The following is a 27,616-nucleotide window of genomic DNA, read 5'->3' as shown; positions in this document are numbered from 1 at the left end:
CTCTGTTACCTGATCCCGAGTGCGGTTCAGCCGGAGGAGCTCTTCGTACCTTTGCTGATACAGGTGGAGCAACAGTAACAGATACAAGCTTGGCTCCAGGGCGCTCTGCTCCTGAAAATCGGGAAAATAAGGGGTTAAAGTGGGTGCTTAGTTGATTTTTTGTGCATTAAGATTTTGATGGGGATCTTTACTTTTTTTTTTTCAATAGTGAAACTAGAACAGTCTTTGTTAAAACTGGAACAGTCTGTGTTGTTAGAGTATTAATAATAGATTTCAAGCTGAATTATACCATATTCATTATGCTCGAAGAATTATTGGTCTCTGGTATAAAACACCTCTTATTATAATGCACATTTACCTGAACGTGGGTTTGTTTTACCCAATTAGACACCTATCTAGCTATTTGTAAAACCTGCTGTTAGTAGCAGCATGCGGCGCTCTAAGGATGCGGACAGGGGAAAGTGACAGAGGCAGCAATGCACCTAAATATCCAGCTACCAGGGGTAATATTGCACTGACATACCCAGCTATTATTGGCAGAGGGCAATATTGAACTGCAATACCCAGCTCTAAGCAATAGAGGCCAGTATGCCACTGCAATACCCATCTTTCAGAGACAGAGGGCAGCATTGTACTGCAATACCCAGTAACACAGGGCAGTACACCATAGACATGAGGTTACCTGAATTGTCTCCTGATGTCTTCTGTAATGTTCATTCAAGTTAAACCCATCAATTTCTGTGTGAACGTTCTGTTTGCACATCTCGCAGGTTTTCACAGCGTCCAGATCAGCTCCTGCAAGAGACGACCCATCACTTAACAAGACACGCCAGCGCTTCCTATCAATATGTAACTTATACAAAGCCCTTCACACCACCCCAAACCAGGAATCATCTCCCCTTTACATGCAAGGATTAACGTGTTAAACACCCAGCTCCGTAAAGCACTGCAGCCAATAATATAATGCAATGCAGATACGTTAACAATAATGCAGATACTATGGCTTGTTAAGGATTTTAATATGCTTGTCGATGTGCAGTTATACCTAGACATTACACGTAAACAGTGCCATAGACAATCACGGACAGACAGTGCTTAATTAATCCAGCCAGTCAGATCATTAATGTGAATGCAGATTAGGGGAATTGAACACAGCTCTTAGATAAATTAGCAACTCAAGCCCTTTTGCAGTTTGTGAGGTTTTATAAGCGCTTAAAGAACTGGAAGCCAATTTACTGCAGCCTATTGGAAAGCATCATATAGCATGTGATGGAACCTCCCTCTACAAGTCCACCTTCTCCTCTCAACTAGACATTGTGGCAACTCCTACATTTAAACGCAGCCAGCACCCCCAACTACAACCTTGACACACAAAGCTGACCAGATACCTCCAAAAAAGCTCGAGAACTGCTGAGCGCTGCTGGAAAAGGTCTCACTCTGCATCTGACTTCCTCCACTATAAATGTATGCTGCCCTCCTATGGTTTTGCGCTTTCCTCTGCAAAAGTACACTACTTCAATAATCTCATAGCTATGCTCTCCCGCGAACCTAAACACCTATTTCACAATTTTAACTCTCTTCTTTGTCCTGTTGTTCCTCCTGCTAACTTGAGCACCTCAACCTTTGCAACGCACTTCACTGAGAACATGTCTACAATCAGGGAAGAGATCTCTAATTTCTCTCCTTGCTCTACCAATACTTTTCCCAACAACCTCCCTGCGCTGTTCTATATGCATTTGCACTTGCTACAACGGAAGAGGTGTCTGCCCTGCTCCGGTCCTCGCGCCCCACCACCTGTCCCTCAATCCTATTCCCTTATATCTCATCCGCTCTCCCCCCAGTCCCTTTCAGTTTTGGCCACAACATGATGACGTGGGTAGCGTGATGACGCGTTTCGCCACGAATTATGGTGTGACGGACCGACTGCACCCCGACCGGGTACCTCTGTCAATCACCGCTTCCTAGTACTGAGGAGTACCATAAGCACTGCGCTGGAGCACCATAACCACTGAAAACCCCACGAACCGCCGCAGCTTGGTTGGGGTCTCGCCGTCTCCTACCTACCCTGGACCTACTACATTACTTCTGATGATCTAAAAGGTAGGCAGACAATGTAATAGAGCAGCAGGAAATGCTAGCAGAATGCTTGGTTGTATAGGGAGAGGTATTAGCAGTAGAAAGAGGGAAGTGCTCATGCCATTGTACAGAACACTGGTGAGACCTCACTTGGACTATTGTACGCAGTACTGGAGACCTATCTCCAGAAGGATATTGATAATTTAGAGAGAGTTCAGAGAAGGGCTACTAAACTGGTTCATGGATTGCAGGATAAAACTTACCAGGAAAGGTTAAAGGATCTTAACATGTATAGCTTGGAGGAAAGACGAGACAGGGGGGATATGATAGAAACATTTAAATACATAAAGGGAATCAACGCAGTAGAGGAGGAGACAGGGGAGGGCTGGCAGCCTTAGGCCTGGGGGGCAAAACCAGTCAAGTGGCCCATTGCGCCACCAAATCAGTTCACTATCCATGCCCACCTTTTCCTGGTTTTATAACGGATATTGATGTTATGCTAATCAGTAGCTCTTTGCCATACCCGCTCCTTCACGGCTCTGACTTTCAATGTTGTCAGAGCACAGGCTGAGAATCTCTGAGCCTGTGCTCTGACTCACTAACTGAGCGCCGGAACCACGAGGGAGAGGATATGATCTGACTGCACCTACTGCTGGTGCGCACCAGTGGACCACCAGCGAATCGTTTAAATTAAATATGCTGGTGTACCCAACTTGTGAGCTGTGTTGGCCGCCGGGCGCCTCTGTTGTCATGGCACCCTGCGTGACCGCACAGCTTGCCCACCCTAACGGCTGGCCCTGCTGACACACACTGATGTTACTACTTAGACATCCCTCAATATTAATACAGAGATGAGAGCAAACACCAATAAACTGTGGAAACAGAGCTGATCCCCCCAAATTTATAAAGGTTGGCTTAGAGGATTTATTCAAGATTAAATCATGCCTCCTCCTCTCTCCCCCATGCGCTGCTCTGTAGGCTGGGAGGAAGTGAAGAGTAATCACAGTCTCCCAGCACAACGCCATCTGTGGCTGCATGGGGAACAGCTGTTTAATGTAATGCTTGCAGGACGGCCAGCTGCTGCAGAACCTCTTTGTTTCCGTCTCTGCAAAGGGCTCTAGGCACTGCTTGTTGTGAGTGTGAGCCACTGTAAATTAGGGGCAGAGGGCACTTGCACTGCGGTCAAGACGGGTCTGGGCAGGAGGAGAGTGCAGTGCAATCAGTGCACTCCCCTCCTGTGGGTCACCAGTAGACTGGTGCACCTGCCCAGGATCAGAGGTGCAAGGATTTTTGCCGCCCTAGACAAAATATAAATTTGCCGCCCCCCCCCCCCCCATGTGACATCACAATGCCCCACCCATATGATCTGCCATATGAACTAACGCCAGTGCTGCACACAGTGTGTGTTTACATTAAAAAGCCTGCAGGGACCAGCTATAGACACCAGAACCACTTCATTAAGCTATAGTGTCCCTTTAATGTGAGGTAAATTATAGATTAGTGTCACTAATAATATACTAGATTGCCTACTTACAATTAGATGAGGATGATGATGGGCTGCAGTTTGGCTCCACTGGTCTGGTGTAGAACAGGACCTCTGGAGGCTGTTTGCAACTGTGGTCACAAAATTCAACGTTCTGGGAGAATTGGAAGCAGCTCCATTTTTTTGGGGCCTCTTACACAGCTCAAGGTCTGGGCCCCAGTGCCTGACGGTGAGTATGCCCATAAGGCCCACTCATAAGTCCACTTATTTGTTCCACCCACCCATGAGCTCGCTCACAGGGAGTGGAGTGTGTAGGGGATGTCTTATGTGTTATCTCATATGTGTGCTTATGGTATGTAGTGTATAGGGATACCAGTTTGTGCAGGTGATGCAGTGTGTTTGTGTGTATAAGGGATGTATTATGTGTTTCTGGTTGTGTGTGAGGGATGCATTGTGTGAATCTGTGTTTGTATGCATAAGGGATGCAAGGTGTGTGTCTGTATGTGTGTGCATTGAGTGTAAGAGATGCATTGTGTTTCTGTGTGTATGTAAGAAAAACAGTGTGTGTGTTTGCATGTGTGTGTAAGGGTTTGTATTGTATGTGTATGTGTATGTGTGCAAATGATGCATTGTCTTTGTGTGTAAGGGTTGCATTGTGTGTGTGTGTAATGGATGTATTGTGTGTTTCTCTGTGTGTAAGGGAAGCATGTTCTGTTTCTGTGTATGTATAGGGATGCATTGTGTGTTTCTGTGTATGTATAGGGATGCATTGTGTGTGTGTGTGTGTGTGTGTGTGTGCGCGCGTAGTGTTAAAGAGCTCCCTGTCTTGCCCCCTGTCCTATAGAGCTGTCCCTTCTGTCCCTTAGAGCTCTCCCTTGACCCTTAGTGGTCTCTCCTCTCCCCCACCCTCCCCTAGCGGTCTCTTCTCACACTCACCCACCCTCCCTGTGCTCTTCTCATCCCCCCTCCACCCTCCCGGTGTTCTTCTCACTCCTCCCTCTGTGTGTTCTCATCCCCCCCTGTGTTCTTCTTACCCCCCTCCTCCCTGTGTTCTTCTTACCCCCCTCCTCCCTGTGTTCTTCTTACCCCCCTCCTCCCTGTGTTCTTCTTACCCCCCTCCTTGTTCTTCTTATTACTCCCCCCTTCTTCTTACCCCCTTCTTCTTCTTATCCCTCCTTCTTCTTCTTACCCCCTCTTCTTCTTCTTACCCCTTCCTTCTTCTTCTTACCCCATTCTTCTTCTTACCCCCCTTCTTCTTACCCCCCTTCTTCTTACCCCCCTTCTTCTTACCCCCCTTCTTCTTACCCCCCTTCTTCTGACCCCCCTTCTTCTGACCCCCTTCTTCTGACCCCCTTCTTCTTCTTACTCCCCCCTCTTCTTCTTACTCCCCCTCTTCTTCTTACTCCCCCCTCTTCTTCTTACTCCCCCTCTTCTTCTTACTCCCCCCTCTTCTTCTTACTCCCCCCTCTTCTTCTTACCCCCTTCTTCTAATTACTCCCCACTCTTGTTCTTACTCCCCCCTTCTTCTTACCCCCTCTTTTTCTTATCTCCCCTCCTTCTTACTTCCCCCTTCTTCTTACTCCCCCCTCTTATTATCCCCCTCCCCTCTTCTTACTCCCTCTCTTCCCTCTTCTTCTTACTCCCCCCTCTTATTATCCCCCTCCCCTCTTCTTACTCCCTCTCTTCCCTCTTCTTACTCCCCCCTCCCCTCTTACTCCCCCCTCCCCTCTTCTTACTCCCCCCTCCCCTCTTCTTACTCCCCCCTCCCCTCTTCTTACTCTCCCCCTCCCCTCTTCTTACTCTCCCCCTCCCCTCTTCTTACTCTCCCCCTCCCCTCTTCTTACTCTCCCCCCTCCCCTCTTCTTACTCTCCCCCCTCCCCTCTTCTTACTCTCCCCCCTCCCCTCTTCTTACTGACCCCCTCCCCTCTTCTTACTCTCCCCCTCCCCTCTTACTCCCCCCTCCCCTCTTCTTACTCTCCCCCTCCCCTCTTCTTACTCTCCCCCCCTCCCCTCTTCTTACTCTCCCCCCCTCCCCTCTTCTTACTCTCCCCCCTCCCCTCTTCTTACTCTCCCCCCCTCCCCTCTTCTTACTGACCCCCTCCCCTCTTCTTACTCTCCCCCCCTCTTCTTACTGACCCCCTCCCCTCTTCTTACTCTCCCCCCCCTCTTCTTACTCTCCCCCTCCCCTCTTTTTACTCTCCCCCCTCCCCTCTTTTTACTCTCCCCCCTCCCCTCTTTTTACTCTCCCCCTCCCCTCTTTTTACTCTCCCCCCTCCCCTCTTCTTACTCTCCCCCCTCCCCTCTTCTTACTCTCCCCCCCTCCCCTCTTCTTACTCTCCCCCCCTCCCCTCTTCTTACTCTCCCCCTCCCCTCTTCTTACTCTCCCCCCCCCTCTTCTTACTCTCCCCCCCTCCCCTCTTCTTACTCTCCCCCCCTCCCCTCTTCTTACTCTCCCCCCCTCCCCTCTTCTTACTCTCCCCCTCCCCTCTTCTTACTCTCCCCCCTCCCCTCTTTTTACTCTCCCCCCCTCCCCTCTTTTTACTCCCCCCCTCCCCTCTTTTTACTCTCCCCCTCCCCTCTTCTTACTCTCCCCCCTCCCCTCTTCTTACTCTCCCCCCTCCCCTCTTTTTACTCTCCCCCCCCTCCCCTCTTTTTACTCTCTCCCCCCCCTTTTTTTACTCTCTCTTCCCCCCCCCTTTTTTTACTCTCTCTCTCTCTCCCCCCCTTTTTTTACTCTCTCTCTCTCTCCCCCCCCCCCTTTTTTTACTCTCTCTCTCTCTCTCCCCCCTTTTTTTACTCTCTCTCTCTCTCTCCCCCCCCCCCCCTTTTTTTACTCTCTCTCTCTCCCCCCCTTCTTACCCCCTCCCCTGTAGGTGGCCGAGCTGCACTCCGGTCCGCGGTCCGCGGTCCCGGCCGGAGTTATAGGAAGGTGCTCAGTGTGCACTTCCTGTCAGTCCGGCCGGGTACAGGAAACAGGAACTCCCAGGAGTTTCTGTTTCCTGTACCCGGCCGGACTGACAGGAAGTGCACACTCAGTGTGCACCTTCCCATCACTCCGGCCGGGACCGCGGACCGCGGACCGGAGTGCAGCTCGGCCACCTACAGGGGAGGGGGGGGGAAAGTAGCTGCAGCCGTCTGAGCGCTCTTTACAGAGCGCTCGGCGGCTGCAGCATTTAAAGGGCCGGCCCGCCGCGGCCGGTCCTAAAATAATTTTGGGCGGCCTGGGGGGCAATTGCCTCCCTGCCCCCCGGCCCAGCCCGCCCCTGGGAGGAGACTATATTTAAAAGAAGAAAAACTACCACAACAAGAGGGCATAGTCTTTAATTAGAGGGGCAAAGGTTTAAAAATATCAAAAAGTATTACTTTACTGAGAGGGTAGTGGATGCATGGAATAGCCTTCCAGCTGAAGTGGTAGAGGTTAACACAGTAAAGGAGTTTAAGCATGTGTGGGATAGGCATAAGGATATCCTAACTATAAGATAAGGCCAGGAACTAATGAAAGTATTTAGAAAATTGGGAAGACTAGATGGGCCGAATGGTTCTTATCTGCCGTCACATTCTATGTTTCTATGAGGCAGTGAGGCTTATCTTCCTGTTTGCCTGCACCTCCAACTCCTCCCTACTCAGTCAGTCCCTTCCATCTATGCTCTGCCAAAGACCTACATCTACCCTTTGTTCGTACTCCAACCTCTGATGCTCGCCTTCAAGACTTCCTGTGGAACTCCCTTCTCTTCTCCGTTAGATGCTCACACAGTCTCCAGTCCTTCAAAAAATCATTGAAAATTCACTTCTACAGGAAAGCGTATCAATTAAACTGGTAATAGCTCCCAACGGATTCCTCTCCTGCAACTGTCATAAAAAAATAAAATAAAAACACACTCAAGCCCTCAGTGAATACTATTCTAGCAACCTTAGTTCTCTACTCTGACCCTTACACTTTGTGTCACTATACCCCACTCCCTTTAGCATGTAAGCGCATTGAGCAGGGCCCTCAACCCCTCTGTTCCTGTGCGTCCATCTTCTTGTCTGGATTCAACTAAGTGTCTGTCAGTCCATCCATTATACAGCACTGTGGAATATGTTGGTGCTTTATAAATCATAATTAGAATATATAGATACAGGGCAGCTGTAGGTATACTGTGATATCTAGGTGTCAGCACAGAAAACATAATCGTTATGTTTCCCGGTAATGTAAACAAAATTACACAAACGTTTATTTATTAAGGTCTGATTTGCCAAAGCAATAGCGGAGAAAATCTTTTAGTAGATTTGGGGGAAATTTTGAGGATAAAATGATGGGGTAGTTCAAAGAACCCATCTGAATCGGTTGAATGGCCTATAAGCCTTTGTAGCGAAAACAGGATGTCTGGTCTCAGGCGTTGGACACAGGATTCCGCACAGAGTTCGTCCCTTCACCTAACGGTAAATGTAGCAGAGAGCCAGTCGCTTCTTCCAGCACCCTTAGCAATCCCCTTTGTCACACCTTACCTGAAATTACAGTGTCCCTTCTTGTCCGAACTGCAGCAAACTGAAATCTGAATAGCAGAACCAAGGCCAGCTAGTTTGCAGCATTTTTCCGGACCAGCTATTTTTGCCTATATTTTGCCATTCAGATTTTAATTTGCAACAATTCTGGGCTTAATGAATAACCTTTAATGTGCCAGCGAGCAACTCTTTATAAAACAATAGGAGAGTACTTGGACCTTATCATGGTTGAATAAACGAGCACGTGGGAGGAAGCCTTGAAAATCCATATTCCTAATGCTGTAGTCACAAAGTCCCTAGCTAATTGCAGGCCCTTAGGTGTCCTTTGTGCATGAAATAGGAAAATAAATAATTTCACTTATCTTTTCTCTGGCCAATGTCTCCTTCTCTCCTGAAGTCATCCTGGAGACATACACCTAAGATGACGGTCCAATCCTCAGAGGATCATTGAGGACCGCAGGGTCATGCGCGGCACTCAGCGCGAATCCGCGATCCGCCAATGATTCGCTTGTCATAGAGGATCATTGGATGCAATGATTTGCAAGCACTGTATCACAGTATGCCTGGGTATTACAGTAGGGAAGCAACAGTCCCGACTCTCCTATCCAGATGGTTTAGGAGCATGATTTGAAACCGTGCTTTAAAGGAGCACTATAGTGCCAGGAAAACAAACTTGTTTTCCTGCCACTGTAGGGTCATTAGGTCACTCCCCTCCCCCCACCTGGGCTGAATGGATTAAAACCCCTTCAGCCACTTACCATTCTCCAGCTCCGGGCTCCCTCTGTGCTGTGGAACTCTCCACCCCCTGCCGACGTCAGATCTGAATGCGCATGCGTGGCAAGAGCCGCGCGCGCATTCAAACATTCTATAGGAAAGCATTTCTCAATGCTTTCCTATGGACGTCCAGCATCTTCTTACTGTGATTTTCACAGTGAGAATTGTGGAAGCGTCTCTAGCGGCTATCAGTGAGACATCCTCTAGAGGCTGGATTAACCCTCAGTGAAACATAGCAGTTTCTATGAAACTGCGATGTTTTCATCTGCAGGGTTAAAACTAGAGGGACCTGGCACCCAGACCACTTCATTGAGCTGAAGTGGTCTGGGTGCCTATAGTGGTCCTTTAAGCTTTCTAATTATTTTAAAAAACATTCGGGGGGGGGGGGGGAAATTAAACAGGGGGAGCAAGTTGTCATAGTGTTACAGTGTTCCTTTAATTCACGAGAGCCCCACTCAATGAAAGTATACCCACAGACCATTTGCACTTTTCTCTGACTACAATATGTCCTCTCAGGCTGTGACGGAGTTAATCAGCACAGCTACTGTCAGCAAAAGGATTCTAAGAACTGTAAGCAGCGTATTAAGGCCCCAAATCCAATAATATTGCCGTGCATTTCACTCAGGCTGACTGCTAAGATAAGGAAAGCTTGTATCAACTCATATGGCATATTTATTGCTCTGAAGATATACAGCTTGCTGGCCTGCTTGATTGTACATCTGAGAAAAGCTGTTAAAGTGCAGCAATAAAGATCCATAAATCTGCATTGCATTTTTTTTTTCTTCAGACAGTCTTGTAACTGGTGTAGAGTAAGACAGATAAACAGTCTGCTCTCCCATGGGGGTGAGTGTCAGCTCTCATTGGGTGAGGGCAGGCTATAGCTGGCTTTGCCGCACTACTCCCGCACAGCTTAGTAACTCACTCCAATCCTCAATCTGACATTATTATTTTTATGACTCCAACATATTTTGTAGCGCAGAAACAAGAAATGAGAAGGGCCATGCTCAAACGAGTTTACAGTCTGGAGGAAATGGGCTATTTGTACTTAAATGTCAATTAGTAATGTGTCCAGATGGTTAAAGAGATTACCAGGTGAGCTGTCTGCGTCTCAATTAGCAAATAAATATACACTTGGAAGATGTGCAAGGTAGTTGCAGAGTAAATACTGGCCAAAAAGGTATAATGCCTAATAGGGCACGCCTGATTATTATTATTATTATTATTATTATTATTATGATGATGATGATGATGATGATTACACCTGGTGTTCAGCATTCATGAATTAAAGAGGCACCATAACCACTATGAATAATAGTCTGTACTAGTTTATGGGTACCGCAGAGAATGATGGGAATTGAAGTCAACCAGCAGCTGCTCTGTCTGTAGTAGGACACTCTTGATCTATGTCTTTGATTCAGTCCCTATCATGTGTGTGGGGCATAAAGGCTGTTACAGAGGGTTTCCCTCCCCGACATTGAACTCTATATTATTTCCAAAAAGGGCCGTTGTTATGAGGTACTGGATGTTTATTTTGCTTCCCTGACAGGATTTGGGACCTCTTGGGATTGCCTGGACCCATTCTACAAATGGATGGAGTGCCTGCCCTGGAGATACCCTTAACCATTCTGGAACTGTTCACTGGATGTGGTCCAGTGAGTCTTTAATTGGGTATTGTCCATTCCCCTGACCACCAAACAGGGTGTTATTTGGAGGGGAGGTTGAGAAGGTGAAAATGCATCAAAGGATGGGACTTGAGAGCACTCCCCTCCCCAGAGCTCCAGGAACTCCTGTTGTGAGACCAGGACCAAACCAATGCACACGCCTGGAACTCCTTGCCAGACCAGTGAATAGCTGGGACCTGGTAAAACGTTAACACGCTGTAGCTCTGATGTGGATTCTCCAATCAGGGTGCTGTTTGGACAGTGAGGGCGCTCAGTGACAGGCTATCCAGGGACATTTAATGTGTGGAGGAGCTGTCCAGACCTTTAGATCTGCGTGGACGCAGAGAAGCTGACCTGGCGGAGGTACTCAGTCAGAGTACAGGAGCGCCTTCACAAAGACATTTTTGGATTTCAAACAAATTAGGAGGGTGAGCACTGAGCAAAAAAAAAATTAAAAATTAAAGATGTAAACCTGAGAAAATGCGCTTTTGCATTCATTATAACACCCACCTATTTTATTTATTTTTTGAATATTGATTCTCTTCTAGATGTTTGGGCAAATATACAACAGAATGCAAATTTCTGCAATAATATTTCATTTCATATGCCTTTCACTTTATCGTCTTTTTTTTTCTGTTTTCTATAAACCAGTTTGCAGTTTTAAAGATATCTCCTGACTGCCTGTCAGCATGAATAGATGCTATACTGCAGGCACATCTTGACTATTGAATTATTTCTGCAATAAGACATGCCACCAAGCTGAGACGTAAAATTGACAGTCAGTCAATAATCATTCATTTTAAGATCTGTGAATGCTGTTCGGTTTTTACTTTGTGACAGTTCTTTTGCCGGGTGATTGGTGTGGCCACACTCTTGGCAAGATATCCTAACCCATTTAGATTCAAGACAGAGCTCTGCTGCATCTTTGGGGCCTCTAATGTCTTTTCCAAGCACTTAATTTGCTGTGTTTGTTTTTTTTCTTGTTTCGCAATTGATCGTTCTTGTAAGTTATTCTAACTCAGTTGTTCTATGTTTTCACTTTTCTTAATAATGAAGAAAAAAAAACCAAAAAACAATAAAGAATTTATATTATACACGCGTGTACGCACACAACGCACACATACCCATTGTACAGCGCTATGGAATTGCTACGGAATATATAGCTGGCGCTATATAAATAATAATAATGATACATACACACTTATTCTATATTGATTGTATGGTACTTCATTTTTTTCCTAATAACATTTTTACTGAAATAGCACAAAACACAGACACAATTTAAAAAAAAATTTTTGGGAAATCTTGCAATGGTGGAATAAAAATGTGGGGTGTAACACAAAGAACGCCAATTAATTTAAATAGTAACATTTCCAGGTGAAAAGGGAGATGGAAAGGAGATAGGTATCAGAAATAGCTTCAGCAGTAAGGTGGATTCCGAGCATGTTATATAGATTAGCAATTATACATTAATCAGTTAGCGCGTTAAATAATGGAACCAGGTGGAATGAGGCTAGATTAATATTGGCAACTAAAGAAAGGTCAAGTAGAGGTGAGGTCAATGAGTGCGCTGTTTTGGAGGAGGGAATAAATGACGGAGGTATTTAGATCAGATACGTTGGACTGAGAGAAACTGGTGAGGAGGACTTCGGTTGGTGAATGAACTATGGAAGGTTAAGGTGTGAGAAGCTGTGAGAGAGTTGACTCATTAAATTGGAGAAAACAAAATTGTTTCAGTAGTAATGACGCAAGAAGGAAAAGAAGGAAACCTAGAAAAAACATTGAAGGAAGAGGGTGAGTGAAGAGTTTTGGAAGAGCGTTGATAAATCAGAATAGTGTTTTAAATATTAAACGTGAGGAAATATAATTCTCATACAACTGGATATGAACCTCAACTATGTATATGGAGCTCCCCACCCCAGGATTTATATGGCATCATGTGCCAGGGTAGGTGTGGCAAATCATGTTTTATTCCCCATCTTTTCACGAAATGACTTGATCACTACCCCTGGCTCTCCTCACCTACCCCTCCATGAGTTCCACCTGAGAGTGCTTCTCCCCATGGCTGGCCAATGAGTCCTGAGAGTCGAGAGGACTGTAGCCAGACTTGGTCACAATCCTATGGAACTCCGGCTGGGCCGTGGCTATTCGCATTTCCCGACAACTTCCACCTCTGTTTTTACCCACATTCTGACCAGCTAATTGTTCCTCTCAGTCTATTGTACCTCCCCTCCAATCGCCCCCTGAGAGCCATTCTGGGGGAATGAGCTATATTCACTAACCAGCGCTTCTTCCAGCTACGAGGAGAATTTAGCGGAGATATCCAATTGGGAAATGGAAGTTCCTCTCCAGTAGGGGTGCTCAAAAGGTAGATCCTTACATGATTTGGAACTACAATAACCCTGACTGTTTGTCACTCTAAAGGTAAACAGTGCACCATGGGAGATGCAGTTATTCAACATCCAGGGATTTACCTTTTGAGTAGCCCAGTGCTTGCAAATGAGAGTGCTAGATATGAGGTCATATCTGTGATCTTCCAAAATATGGCGATGCCTTTGCCTCATCTCATTATAATAAAGACACCACCCACAGCTGCTATTCAGCTACCTGGAGACCCTGTGGTCTTTAACAAGGGTGTGCTAGATTCCACACGTGGTGCTTCATTAAACACCTGATCCGTTGACGAAGAACAAACTAGATGAACACATTAATTCAGTATTGTATTGGGATTTGACCACAATTCTTTTGTATTCATTCTACTTTTACCTGATGTGATCTTGGCCAGGAGCCATCTCTTCATACACTCCTGGTGGACATATTTTAAGCTTCCTGAGCACTGGCAAGGTGTGATGAGATGATTCTCTGCATTGTCTCCACCCATGAGACAAATCCTACACAGGTCACCTTCCTCCTCAGAATCTTCCTGAAGCAGGCTAAAGGAACAAGAAGAATTTACATTTAAAAAAACACTCCACTAACCAAATAAAAAAAATATTTTTTTTAAATCACTTTTAGTAGACATACCCCAATGAAATTATGAATGCATTTTTTAAAATTGGGGGTGTATCTAAAAACAATCTCTTATCTGCAGCCTTTGCAAGCCCTTCTAACCCAACCTAGACTTTCTGTGGCTGTCCAATCACAGACTTCCTAGTACAGCACAATGAGAAGTCTTTGCAAGGCAGGTGCTCTTGAGTTTAGCTCCACGGAACTAACCATACCAGGAAGTAACAGGACCGGTTTTCTGACAGCCAGGCGATATAACTATTTTATTTTATAAAAGTGACAATTCCGATTGGCATCTGCACTTTTTGTAAAATAAATAAGCAGGACACACTCTTCACAAATAGGTATCTGGAGTGTCCCTTTAAATGTTTTTCTCCCCCTCCACATTTCCCGCACCTTTGCCACTCTTCTTTGTGCCACCATTAGCAGTGTACACAGTGTGACTTTTAATTTATTTTTGTTTTTTTGACAATCTTTATTTTAAGATTTTTCAAACAATGTAGAAACATTTTGTGAGATCGAGGAACAGAGTATAGCGTTTTTGGTTGCAACCTCCCATCTTTCGCGGCTGAACCGCGTTTGTTTGGCGTGGGTAGCTTAAGGGGTCAGCGTTGCACCTCTGGGGCCTGTTATCCTAGTGGGTACCCTTTATAGTGCAGCATATCTCGTGCCCGAGGTACGTATACTCTCCCCCCCCCACTGCTTTGCCCCCTAGTGATCCCCTGAGCAGGGCCGGTGCAAGGATTTTTGCCGCCCTAGGCAAAAAAATATTTGCCGCCCCCCCATATGTCCAGCCCACCATGTGACATCACAATGCCCCGCCCATATGCTCTGCCATATGGGCCAATGCCAGTCTTCACAAAGTGTCTTATCTAAAAAGACAGTGTGTTTACATTAAAAAGCCTACAGGCACAGGCTATAGACACCAGAACCACTACATTATGCTGTAGTGCTTCTGGTGACTATAGTATCCATTTAATGTGAGGTAAATTAGAGATTAGTGCCACTAATAATATATTGGATTGCCTACTTACCACCAGATGAGGACAAGAGGCTGATGATGGGCTCAGTCTGGCTCCACAGGTCTGGTGTAGAAGAGGCTCTCTGGAGACTGTTTTTAACAGTGCTCACAACAATTAACGAACAGGAAGCAGCTCCATTTTTTAGGGCCCCTTACACAGCTCAAGGTCTGGGCCCCCAGGGGGCATACGCCTACAATGCCCACACATAAATCCACCTACATGACCCATCCATGAGTTGGGGATGTTTTATGTGTGCAATTTGTGTAAGGGATGTAGTGTGTTTATAGGGGATGTAGTGTGTGTTTGCGTGTAAGGAATGCATTGTATGTTTCTGGGTGTGTGTGTAAGGGGTGCAAGGTTTGTTTCTGTGTATGTAATTGAATGCAGTGTGTGTATGTAAGGGGTGCATTAATTATGTAAGAGAACGTAAGGGATGAATTGTGTGTTTCGGGTGTGTCTGTGTGTGAGTAGGAATGCATTGTATGTTTCTGTGTGTGTGTGGGGGGGATGCATTGTGTATGTGTGTAGTGTAAAAGAGAGGGTTTGTGGGGTAGGATAGGGACTGAGATGGGAACAGCTTTCTTTTTAAAAAAAAAATTCATAGTGCTCTCCCCTCAATTATTGATTTCCCCTTCCCTTCTGTCCCTCCGTGTTCTCCCCTTCTGTCACTTAGTGCTCTCCCTTGGCCCCCTGTCCCTCTGCAGTCCCCCTTGGTGGTCTTCTCACTCCCCCCTCCCCCCTTAGTGGTCCTCCCTCTCCCAAACCCCTTAGTGGTCCTCCCTCTCCCAAACCCCTTAGTAGACATTCCCCTACCCTCCTCCCCCTCCTTAGTAGTCCACCCTCCTTCCCCCCCTTTGGTGGTCCTTCCCCCCCTTAGTGGTCCTTATCCCCCCTCCCCTAGTGGTCCTTATCCCCCCAACCTCCCATAGTGGTCCTTACCCCCCCCTCCCATAGTGGTCCTTACCCCCCCCCCCTCCCATAGTGGTCCTTATCCCCCCTCCCTCCCATAGTGGTCCTTATCCCCCCCTCCCTCCCATAGTGGTCCTTATCCCCCCCTCCCTCCCATAGTGGTCCTTATCCCCCCCTCCCTCCCATAGTGGTCCTTATCCCCCCTCCCTCCCATAGTGGTCCTTATCCCCCCTCCCTCCCCTAGTGGTCCTTATACCCCCCTCCCTTAGTGGTCCTTATACCCCCCTCCCTTAGTGGTCCTTATACCCCCCTCCCTTAGTGGTCCTTATACCCCCCTCCCTTAGTGGTCCTTATACCCCCCTCCCTTAGTGGTCCTTATACCCCCCTCCCTTAGTGGTCCTTATACCCCCCTCCCTTAGTGGTCCTTATACCCCCCTCCCTTAGTGGTCCTTATACCCCCCTCCCTTAGTGGTCCTTATACCCCCCTCCCTTAGTGGTCCTTATACCCCCCTCCCTTAGTGGTCCTTATACCCCCCCTTAGTGGTCCTTATACCCCCCCTTAGTGGTCCTTATACCCCCCCTTAGTGGTCCTTATACCCCCCCTTAGTGGTCCTTATACCCCCCACCCCCTTAGTGGTCCTTTTACCCCCCTCCCATAGTGGTCCTTATACCCCCCTCCCTTAGTGGTCCTTATACCCCCCCTCCTCCCTTAGTGGTCCTTATACCCCCCCCCCTCCTCCCTTAGTGGTCCTTATACCCCCCTCTCCCTTAGTGGTCCTTATACCCCCCCCCTCTCCCTTAGTGGTCCTTAACCCCCTCCCCCCCTTAGTGGTCCTTAAACCCCCCCTCTCCCTTAGTGGTCCTTAACCCGCCCCCCCTTAGTGGTCCTTAAACCCCCCCCCCCCCTTAGTGGTCCTTAAACCCCCCCCCTCCGTGGTCCTTAAACCCCCCTCTCCCTTAGTGGTCCTTAACCCCCCCTCCCTTCATGGTCCTTAAACCCCCCCTCCCCCCCCTTAATGGTCCTTACCCTCCCCTCCTGCCCATGTAGCGTGGCCGGGCGGCGCGGAACGCGGAACAGGAACCTTTGTTTCCTGTACCTGGCCGCCGGCGGAATGACAGGAAATGCTCACTGAGTGAGCACTTTCTGTCATTCCGCCGGCGGCCGGGTACAGGAAACAAAGGTTCCTGTCCCGCGTTCCGCGCCGCCCGGCCACGCTACATGGAGAGACCGGCAGGAGGGAGCGCTCTGCGCTTCCCTCCTGCCGGTCATAAACCCGGCCGCCCTCCAGGCAGCAGTGCTGCGCCGCCTGGGGCTTGCTAAAGCACTCAGGCGGCGCAGCATGAGGAGGCGCAGCGGGGACAGGGATCCGGCGCCCCCTGGTAAGTTGCGCCCTAGGCGGCTGCCTAGGTCGCCTTACAGGTGGCGCCGGCCCTGCCCCTGAGCTCCCTGCGAGTGTCCCTGAGTCATGGCTCCGCTGCGTCTTAAAGTTGTCACCAGCAAGAGCGCAGTGTGGGTACCCAGTATTTTACACCATGGTCTACATGCCCCGAGAGCTGGGATTGAGGTCCATTCTATGATTGTCGGCGTGATAGGACTCAAATGTCTATGTCCTGTATGGTGTCTGCTTGGTGTATAGCCGTGTATGCGCCCCTTTATTGCACTCTGGATTTGTAGGCGCTATAACCCATGCCACACAGGCAACGCCAGTAGTGGGGGAACTAAGTGAACTGTGAAAACTTGTGTAACCGGAATAGGCACAAAGTGCCATAACTCTCATTGGTTAACGTGTCGGTCGGCGGGTAAGTGTGGGCCGATTTGTCAAGGCTATGTCTCCTTGAGGCCCAACACCTCACTTTATTCCCTATCGTCCAATCTGACAGGGTCCCGTCCTGGAGTGTCAGTCCTGTAGGTCAGTGTCCGGGTTAGGAGGGAAGAAAAAAGAAAGGGGGGTGGGAGGTAAAAGGGGGGAGGGCAAAGCCAATGGCCCCCCGGCAGGGGTGTCCGCCACCGCCCCTCAGGCCCCCGTCCCACAATATGCGTCTATGAGCAGGCCCCTTCTACTCGGTCTCCGGGGTCTCCCTTTCGCGAGGTCTACGGACCATATAGTCAATCCAGGGGGCCCATAACCTAGTGCATTTAACTGCTGTGTCATGCAGAGTGTGAATTTTAATTATACTACATTAGTTGATGCCCTGTATTGGACAATTAAGTTAACACCACCAGTCATTAATTTACATTAGCAAACCACACTATACTACATTTACTAAGGTGTATCTGGTTATATCAGTGGTTTACCCACTGTCATTTTATGCTGCAAATAATACCACTTTGCTAAAAGTGACACCTTGGAACATTTAAGGGTTTTAGTATGGAGAGTGATTGGAGAAGAACTGGCATAGAGGCTGTGTGAGGGCGATATAGGAGTTTCCAGCCAGATAATTGGCCTTGCTGATACTCGGATCACTTTAGATGCACTTGCGTTTTCGTAAGCCTTTGGAGAGTTAAAGTATTGTCCGATGTTCTAGTGAATTTACATTAATGTTTCCTAGTTTGTATATAACCATATGATTATATCACAAGTGAAAACATGTCTGCGCCCACAGTAGACCAGACACTGCAGCCCAAGTTCTGGACCTCTTCTTTCTGACATCGTCAGCACTGTCCATGGAGGTGAAGAATGGCAGACAGAGAGGCTTATTCGGTGAAATATGGATTTTATTAAAGACACGGAGGCTCATATTATGCATAACTCTTTCTTTATTTCCTCAGCAGCAAAGATAGAGGAATATAAATATTGTCAAAAAATGAAAGAAAACTGTATAGGCATAACGGGTAGCCAATCACATGGTAGAGGAAGTGGCTATATAAGTCCTGTGTCTCCCACAATCCCCCTCTTTCTTTGCTGCTTCCTCAGACAGATAAGTACTTTTTGTTTCTCTCTGACTCAGATTTGATGATCGTTTACTTGTATGATATTTCATTGTATACTATTTATGATTGTTTAATTACCTGTTACCACTAGCGTTCCCCCTGGGACCCCCTTGGTGCTTTTCCCCCCCTACCCGGGGATTTCTGTACCTGCCTTTTCTATCCCCCTCGTGCTCCCGCACGACTCCCGGCTCTGTGCTTTTGCCGCAACCGCTCTGTTGTCGACCGCGGCTGCGCACGCATCCCTCCCCGCTCGCGGGCGGGCTCGGCGGATCGGGTGCACGAGCCCCTTCCCCCGCCGGGTGCCCAGTCGCGTGCGCCTTCCCTCACGTGCGGCGGCCATCTTGGGCGGACCTCGATCCTTCCCCTGTGCTGCCGTGCGGTCACCTTTGCTTTGCCGGGTCCCCTGGGAACGCTAGACGGTCTGTGTGTTTCGTTTTTCTGTGGGTTACTCAACCCTTTGCTCTTCTCACCCACCTTAGTGTCATCTAGCAGTATTTAATTGCCCACTGCAACTTTGCAGCATGCAGGATAGGGAGGATGGGCCTGCGGGTCCCCCTGGGGACTTCCGCTCAGACAGCGCTGAGGGCGCTATGGCCTCCCAAGAATTTCAGGCCATGCTGGAAGCCACTATGGCCTCCTCCATTCAGAAGGCTATTGCCTCGGCCATGGGAGCTGTTACTACTTCATTTTCACAATCGATGCACTCCCTGGTTTTGCCTACTCTGGCCTCCCCCGCCCCTACGGGCGTGGGGTCCCCCTCCCCTGCTCAGACTGTGCCTGGAGCCCGTAAGGCGAAGGCCAAGTCAAAACACGTCGGCTCCCACTCCTCGATGCAGGTTTTACCTGCCATGACTGACACGCTTGAGGCGGTCACAGATGGCGCGCACCCCACGCGCATAAGAGCCCCTGGCCGGGCTAAAAAGGCTAGATTATGGAAACGGGCTAGAGCCCTTGATGATGGGTCGGATACCGACCGGAGTGTGGAGGAGGAATCCGACTATATGGAGTATGACTCCTTTGGGCGCTAACCCATCAGAGCCCCCCGTCAAGACCCGGGGTCCAGTCTTAGGCCCCTCCGGGGTTGACGACACTATTCTTGATCCTCAGGGTAACCCCCTGTTCGACCCTGACGACCTACGTCACCCCCGGTCCGCTGAATGGGTTCCCCCGGATCATATTGCCCAGTATGTGGCCAAACGTATCCGCACACCCCTTTCCAAAGAAGGCCGCAATAAGCTGCGGGCCGAATGCCCTCGCCCTTCTCTCCCGGGCGCTGCGGGTAAAACACCAGATATTGACCCACAGATTGCCCAGTTCCTGGGTAAGTCGGGCTGGAAGCCCAAAAAGGGCCTTGACAATTCCCTGAAGGGTTGCCAGGACAAGATCCTGGACACACTAGGGCTCCTCTCGAAGCTCTATGAGCTTCTAGATACTGCTAAAACTGGGGATTCAGTTTTGGACGTGGACGTGGCCATTGGTTGGGTCCAACGGGCCATATGCTTGCTGGGAAACGCCAATACGGCGATATCTGCGGAGAGACGTAAGGCGATATTACTAAAAATCGACCCTAAACTGGCCACTATGACTGTGGCGGAGCCTGACCCGACTGAAGAGGGTTTACTGTTTGGCACCTCCTTCGTTAAAGACATGGGGTCGTATGTCAAGACCTTCACGGCGATTGACAAGGCGCAGGCGAGCATGAAGCGTGTATTCGCGCCTAAGGTTTTTGGAGGGGCCGGGCGTACCAGGAACCGTCCACCCGGCCGGGGTTTCCGAGGCGCATTTCGCGCTACCAGAGGTTCCTTCTTTCCCTCCCGGGGATTTCAGGACCAAAGAACCCCTCCTTTCTTCCCAGCCAGAGGTCGGGCTTGGGGCTCCAGATACCCCCGCAGCGGTGCCACCAGCAGACGTCCTTACGGTGAGTACCCTTTCTTCCCCTCCCGTTCAGGTAGCAGGGAGACTGGCCTTATTTTACCGAGAGTGGGCTCAGCTCACCTCGGATGCTTGGGTTCTGCAGTGTGTAAAGGGGTATCGCCTAGATTTTGTTTCAATGCCTGTCCAGTTCTACTCCCCCAGAGAACTGTCCCTTCCACGGGAACAAGACGAGATGATCTCCGCGGAGGTCGGAGAGATGCTCTCCAAGGGCGCTATAGAGGAACTGCCGTTCGCCGCCAAGGGCTTTACGAGCAATCTGTTCCTGGTGCCCAAGAAAGGAGGCGGAGTTCGCCCTGTAATAAATCTTCGTCCCCTCAACGCCTTCCTACGTTACCAGCACTTCCAGATGGAAGGTATTCACTGCCTCAGGGACCTTCTGCGCCAGTCGGACTGGCTTGCCAAACTAGACCTGAAGGACGCCTACTTCACGGTCCCCATTGCTCTAGAATTCAGAGATTATCTCCATTTCACATGGCACGGGCGGCGTTGGCGTTTCACCTGCCTGCCTTTCGGTCTCTCTTCGGCCCCTTGGTGCTTCACCAAGCTTCTGAAGCCTGTGGTGGCGTTCCTCCGTACCCGAGGGGTTCGCCTCATTGTTTACCTGGACGACATTCTGATTTTATCCCAATCGAAGGAGGATCTCCTTCTACCCCTAGAATGGACTACCACCCTGCTACAGAAGTTGGGTTTCCTGATCAACTGGGACAAATCGGTCCTAGATCCCGCCCAGTCCATAGAGTTCCTGGGGTTCAGAGTGGACTCCGTCCAACAGTTCCTGTTCCTACCAGGTTCCAAAGTGAAAACCATTCAGAAGGAGATTCGAAGAGCTCTGCGCGTCGCAGACTTGTCCATCAGACAGCTGGCGAGAGTAATTGGCCTTCTCGCGGCCTCTATTCAGGCAATCTTCCCGGGCCCACTACACTACCGGGCCCTCCAGCGACTCAAAGGGTCACACCTTCGGTCAGGTCACTCCTACGAGTCTCGGATACGCTTGGACGCAGAGTCCAGAGACGAGTTGGTGTGGTGGTTAGCACACATGGAGGCGTGGAATGGGAGAGCCATCTTCGGCTCCATCCCGGACGTGGTGATCGAATCAGATGCCAGCTTACACGGCTGGGGTGCTCGTTGTGGCGACGTTTCCACAGGAGGCAGATGGTCCGACGTGGAGAAATCATTGCACATCAACTGCCTGGAGCTCCTGGCTGGAGCTTTCGCGATCCGCAGTCTTACCCCAGGACGGGCGAATTGCTGCGTTCTCCTCAAGATGGACAATGTATCGGCGGTCCGCTACATAAACCACCTGGGGGGTACGAAGTCCAAGATGTTGGCAATTCTGGCGAAAGACTTCTGGCAATACTGCCTCTCCAACAACGTCTCGGTGACAGCGGAACACATCCCGGGACTAGACAATTCGGGAGCGGATTGGAATTCCAGACACTTAAGAGACTCTGGAGATTGGCGTCTACACACTTCGGTGTTCCGAAGCCTGGACATGTTGTGGGGAAAGTTCCAGATGGATCTGTTCGCATCTCGTCTGAACACTCAGCTGCCGAAGTTCTTCAGCTGGAGGCCGGATCCGGCAGCGGTGGCGACCGATGCCTTCCTTCAAGACTGGCCATGGGGCCCGCTATACGCATTCCCTCCATTCAACATGATAGCTCGCACGATCTCGAAATTGGTTCGCCACGACTGTTGTGTAGCGTTAATCACCCCGCTTTGGAGATCTCGACCATGGTTTCCCCGCTTGATGGAGTTGTCGATCGATTATCCTCGGTTGATTCCAATCTTCCAGGACCTCCTTCTGGACCCGGATGGAAACCCGCACGAACTAGTATTGCAACGCCAGCTACCACTGATAGCATGGTTCCTTTCAGGGGACCTTGGATTGTCCCAGGCGTTCCGCAGACAACTCTCCTACTCCTCGATAACGCTTGGGCCCCAGGCACTCGAACTGCCTATCGGACTTCATGGAGATCGTGGTCTGGTTGGTGCTTGGAACGGGCAGTGGATCCCGTATCTGCCCCTTTGCCTTTGATCCTCGAGTTTCTCACGTCCCTGTTTGACTCGGGCAAGGCGTACCGCACGATTAACCTCTCCCGCTCGGCTATCTCGGCCGGACACAGGGGTTTGGATGGTTCCCCTGTCGGCAGGCATCCTTTTGTGTGTCGTCTTCTCAAGGGTATCCGCCTTGCGCGCCCTCCTCGGCCTCGCTTCTCTGCCTTTTGGGACGTTAACATAATGTTGCAGTTCCTCTCCTCATGGTACCCTAATCAGGAGCTGTCTTTGAAACGCCTGTCATCCAAGTTGGTGATGTTACTCTGTTTGATCTCTTGCAAGAGGGTCTCAGACGTCAGGGCCATGGATTGGGACGCCATTGCATTCACCCCTGAAGGTGTTACTTTTGATATATCCAGGAGGACTAAATCTGCATCCAAGTCCTTTTCGTATCCCAGGTTTCCTGGCTGTCCGGCGCTCTGCCCGGTGGATTGCCTCAGAGTTTATCTGGATGTCACGAGTTCCCTTCGCTCTGCTGATCTACACGATTTGTTCGTATCTTTCAAGTCGCCTTATCGACCGGTTTCTACACCTACCCTGGCACGTTGGATACGGGAATTATTATCCTCTGCGGGTATAGACACCTCTGTGTTTACGCCCCATTCTGTACGGGGAGCGATGGCTTCTAAAGCCTCCTCGGTCGGATGTCGTCTGGAGGATATCATGCGGGCGGCAGATTGGTCCAGTGAATCGACTTTTAGAGATTTCTATTTCAGACCTATTGAACACATCGCATCTCGAATAGTTGCACAGCTTTGAACTTGCATAATATGAGCCTCCGTGTCTTTAATAAAATTCCCAGATTTTACTAGTAACATGACGTAAAGTCATGATTTTATTAAAGACACGGAGGCGAGTATTATTCCCTCCCGCCCTCCCGGTGTGGAATGGGGATACGAGATGCTTGAGACTCTACGGATTTTTTCCTGTTCAATAGGTATGTATTGATTATGTATTGATTATGTATTGATTAGGTATTGATTCTGTATGCTTATTTATATGATTGGATGGTTTGATACATCTTTTCTGTTCACTAAATTATTTATCCTTTGTATTTCAGAATCCGGTTTCCTTGTTTGTGACTCCTTATGATGCTGTTTGGTAAGTCTACAGTTTTGAGTCTGGAAATTACCATATTTCTCTGTCTTTTCTAGCTTGATGTTGTCGCATTGTTCCTGTTTCCTGTGCTGATCAAGTAGGACATCGTTTCTTCTTACCTGGTCTTCGGTTTTCGCAAGAAAGAGGGGGATTGTGGGAGACACAGGACTTATATAGCCACTTCCTCTACCATGTGATTGGCTACCCGTTATGCCTATACAGTTTTCTTTCATTTTTTGACAATATTTATATTCCTCTATCTTTGCTGCTGAGGAAATAAAGAAAGAGTTATGCATAATACTCGCCTCCGTGTCTTTAATAAAATCATGACTTTACGTCATGTTACTAGTAAAATCTGGGAATTTCTGTTTACTCCTTATTCTAAAAATTAACCTACTATGATCTCACATACACCTCTCACACCTGAAAGCGCTGTGTCAGTTCCTTAGGCGCCGATATGTGTTGTCATGTTTGCACTGAGTACAGTAGAATGCGGTGCACTCTAAAATATTCTTGCACAGATGCAGAACATTCTATTACTCCTATGGGAGCATTACATTTTTAATGTCTCAGAGAAAGAGGGAACCAGTACCGAAACTAGTATTCTGCTAGCAGATCAATGATATTTGAAAGGCATGTTAAGCAATGTGTCTTTTCAAATCTACCCTGTTCCAGCTAAAATAATTACAATAAGCTGTGATGGCCAGGGCACTACACTTTTATCTATAAGCAAAGGGGTTGATGAATAGTCCTATTTCTCGGACTCTTTTCTGGTAAAATTTCAGCATAGTCAATAAAGATCAACCAGTGTACGTATACACTTTATATGCTTTACTGGCATATTGGTTTCTTTTTCGTTCTCTTTTATATATTGCCAAAAAACAAAGCCGCCAAGGAAATCATTGTATGAGTATTCTGGACGTTAAAGAACATTGTTTTGGGACTCCATTTTATTATCTATTTTATTATCCTTGTGATTACGTTATCTGGTTTTATTTATTTTTTACTTCACTGCTAGTGCTTTTTATTATTTACTCTTGTTTTACATTGAATTTTTGGCACATCCTGTATTTTGTTCTTTTACATATACCCTGCCTGTTTGTATCTATGCCCTGTACAAAAAAAACCAAAAAAACACACTTTAGTTTTTCTATATGTAATTAACTATGCGTGGAGGGGACCTGAAATCTTTCAGCCGTGATAGGATAGACAAAACTGGCATTGGTAGTGGACTTCCACCAACAATGAGAGACATTTAATTAAATTCCGGCAATATATTGCGATATGATCTGCAAAAGCAAAGGAATAATTTAGTTAGGAGGCAAACCAATCTCACCTGTCTTGTAGTTTCTTAAGTTTCTCAGGGTCTGTTTTTGGTTTGCCTTCCCCCATGGTGTCTGCAGTAGACAAAACTCTGCCAGAATGTCTGTTTCCAGGTTGCCGTCGCATGGATAGAGTCATGAAGACCAAGCTGAGATTTTCATGTAGCACGTCTATGCTAGGTGCAGAGGATATTGTGCCCAAACCAAAAGGAGTAAAGGAAGAGCCAGTGGATGTTCTGCTACTAGCTGTAGACTGTGCTCTGTCTTCCTGTGAGTCTGTTAAGTTTCTGTCTAGTAGATCTTCAAGGATTTGCCCTTGACTGGTATCAGAATGAATAATTTGACTTGGAGGAAACAAAGTTTCTGATGTACTTGCACGTGCTAAGGTGCTAGATCTCCAGTTATCTGCATTATAACTTGAAAGGTGATTCATATCAAGCACATTAGAAGAACTTCCTGAAGAATTTCCATGAGATTGGTCAACCAGTCTTGTTGCTGTAGGTATATCTTCCTGTGACCTATGAAATATTGGTGATGACGGGAGACTGGTTCTCACAGATGACTCTTGGTGGTTTTGAAAATCTAGAGTCTCTTCAATGTATTCACCATCTTGGAAATGAATGCTTGTTAGACTTTCATTCTCATCGTCACTGCTGTATGCATCTTCTGAATCTCTAAGGTAGGACTCCACAATCTCACTTTGAGGTGATGCTGTACGGCAACTTGACCTGGCTTGATCCGATCTGTTCTCATGATTTTCATTTTCCTCAAAAGAGACACTGTCAGTTTCTGATTCTTCTGATCTTCTATCCGTTTCTGAATTGGAAACTGGGACTTCTGAAAGAACATACCCTTCTTCTGTGCTTGTATGATTCTCACATGTTTCCTCCCTGTTTACAGTATGCTCTTCAAAGTTTCTTTCTTCAAGGCCATCTGAGCATTCTTTGAAACACATCACAGGGGAATCTGTGAAATCTGATGATCTGGGAATGGCCCAAGATCGTTCTTCAAATTCTTTCAGTGGAGTGGTGGGGACGTCTTGAATTGAAGTCAAGATGGGGGTAAGAACCTTTTTCTTTCTATAGTCCCCCCTAATGAACCTTTGTTGCTTCACAGGTGTGGAATGGGTGGATATTACAACACTCTGCTCTCTAATTTTTTTTTCCTGCTCTTTGACTCTATTCAGCTTTCCATCATCGACATGCTCTATAATAAAGTTTTAATAATATTATACAAAGCAGCAAGAAAACAAACACTTTCCTCTGTAAAATTAATAAAGACAATTCAAATCATACATAAAATAGACCGTCATATAATCACACCAACCTCAGTGTCTTTAAATGACAATAAAGGTTTATGCCATCAAGAAGTGTTTTATTGGATCCCTCAAACATAAACACCTAAGTGACTTTAGCTGTTATCCATTTATATACAAGATTACACCTGCTCCAGATAATAGTATTCCCCAACCATTGGTATTAGAACAGAGGTCACAGCTGAAATAATCTCCAAGAACCAATCTTCACCTGTTGATCTAGTAGGGGGAAGAAGATGATCATATGGGGTAACTCACTTAGTCTCTGAGGGTTCAATTTCTGAGGTTCCCATATTGGTAGTTTTGCACTTTTAGTTCTTGTGGGATCTTGGACCAAGGTAGTCGGGTTGGCTTGTAGTTGGCGTGTGTGTAACCTCTTCTGGTGCACGATAATCCGTGGTTGTACAACTAATATTGGGGGGGGGGGAGAAAACAATCTTAGAAAAAGACTCTCATATGTAGTGTACACTTTATTTTAATCTCACTACGCAAGGTTTACAATTGCACTCCAATGAAAACAAACTTAAAAGGTAACTCCTACAGTTTTCCCTTTCAAACATATTACACATACACTACAACCTGACATACACACTGGATCCTCTTTGCACATTCTAGATCCCCTGTACGCAAACACACACACACACAACATTCCCTAAGCAGACACTCTCTAGAGCACTGTTTCCCAACCCAGTCCTCAAGGCACACCTACCAGTCCAGGATTTAAGGATTACCCAGTTTTGTCTAAGGTGTTTTCTTTTTTTTCTAAAAACACCTTAGACAAAACTGGGTAATCCTTAAATCCTGGACTGGTAGGTGTGCCTTGAGGACTGGGTTGGGAAACACTGCTCTAGAGCACCTACACACACTACATCACCTATACAGCCCCTATGCACACTCACTATATCCCCTTTACACACTATGCCCCTATACACACTCTCACTCTCTACAACCCCTAGCCACACATTTTAAACCACAAACACAACTCGACTGAAACTGACCTATTTACACAGAATACCACACCACAATCAGCTCACTCAACACACTTAAGCAATCCCACAAGCAGCCTCCAAACAGATGTACAATACTCTTTCCTGGCTCTTTGGTCCTCTGGTATCCCACTTATGGAGACATCACAGATAAGTCACGAGCAAACACACAGCAGACTTGTCATTAACTTGCTTGTGCTGCGCAGACCAAATACAGGGCCTTTTTCTCATGCATGAGTTCTTCTGCAGGACTCTGTGCAAGGTCTGCCCTGGAAGAGCATTGAACCAACATGTTCACTTTGAGAGGGGGTGTGCTTGTCATTGGTGATGACAAAACACACCCTTCTCTGGTCCCTCTGGCAATAAAAAATAAATAAATATATATATATATATATATATATGTGACAAAGCAGGTAGAAACTGCTCTTGTTTAGGTTGTTGTTGATTTTTGGCAAATGTAGCAATGCGTGGCGTTTCAAGGCTTTAAACAGCATCTGCGGTCACAGCTTGCCTAGAAAAAGCCCTCTTCTCATGAGATGCACAACAAATGCTTATT

General features: G+C 47.6%; 1 protein-coding gene across 1 annotated transcript in view; it reads right to left on the bottom strand.

Moving 5' to 3' along the window:
* Positions 1-27,616, bottom strand: part of MARCHF10 (membrane associated ring-CH-type finger 10) — an 84,676-nt gene that overhangs the window by 17,960 nt on the left and 39,100 nt on the right. The window contains exons 5-9 of the mRNA XM_063459363.1: positions 26,333-26,482; positions 24,774-25,965; positions 13,247-13,413; positions 683-795; positions 1-111 (exon numbers count right to left, since the gene is read on the bottom strand). Coding sequence (XP_063315433.1) covers positions 1-111; positions 683-795; positions 13,247-13,413; positions 24,774-25,965; positions 26,333-26,482 — 1,733 coding nt within the window. The remainder of the gene's footprint in view (positions 112-682; positions 796-13,246; positions 13,414-24,773; positions 25,966-26,332; positions 26,483-27,616) is intronic.

The sequence above is a fragment of the Pelobates fuscus genome, chromosome 6 (genome assembly GCF_036172605.1).
Source record: "Pelobates fuscus isolate aPelFus1 chromosome 6, aPelFus1.pri, whole genome shotgun sequence".
NCBI lineage: Eukaryota > Metazoa > Chordata > Amphibia > Anura > Pelobatidae > Pelobates > Pelobates fuscus.
The sequence above is the reverse complement of the archived record's forward strand: the minus strand, read 5'-3'. Positions and strand labels throughout refer to the sequence as shown.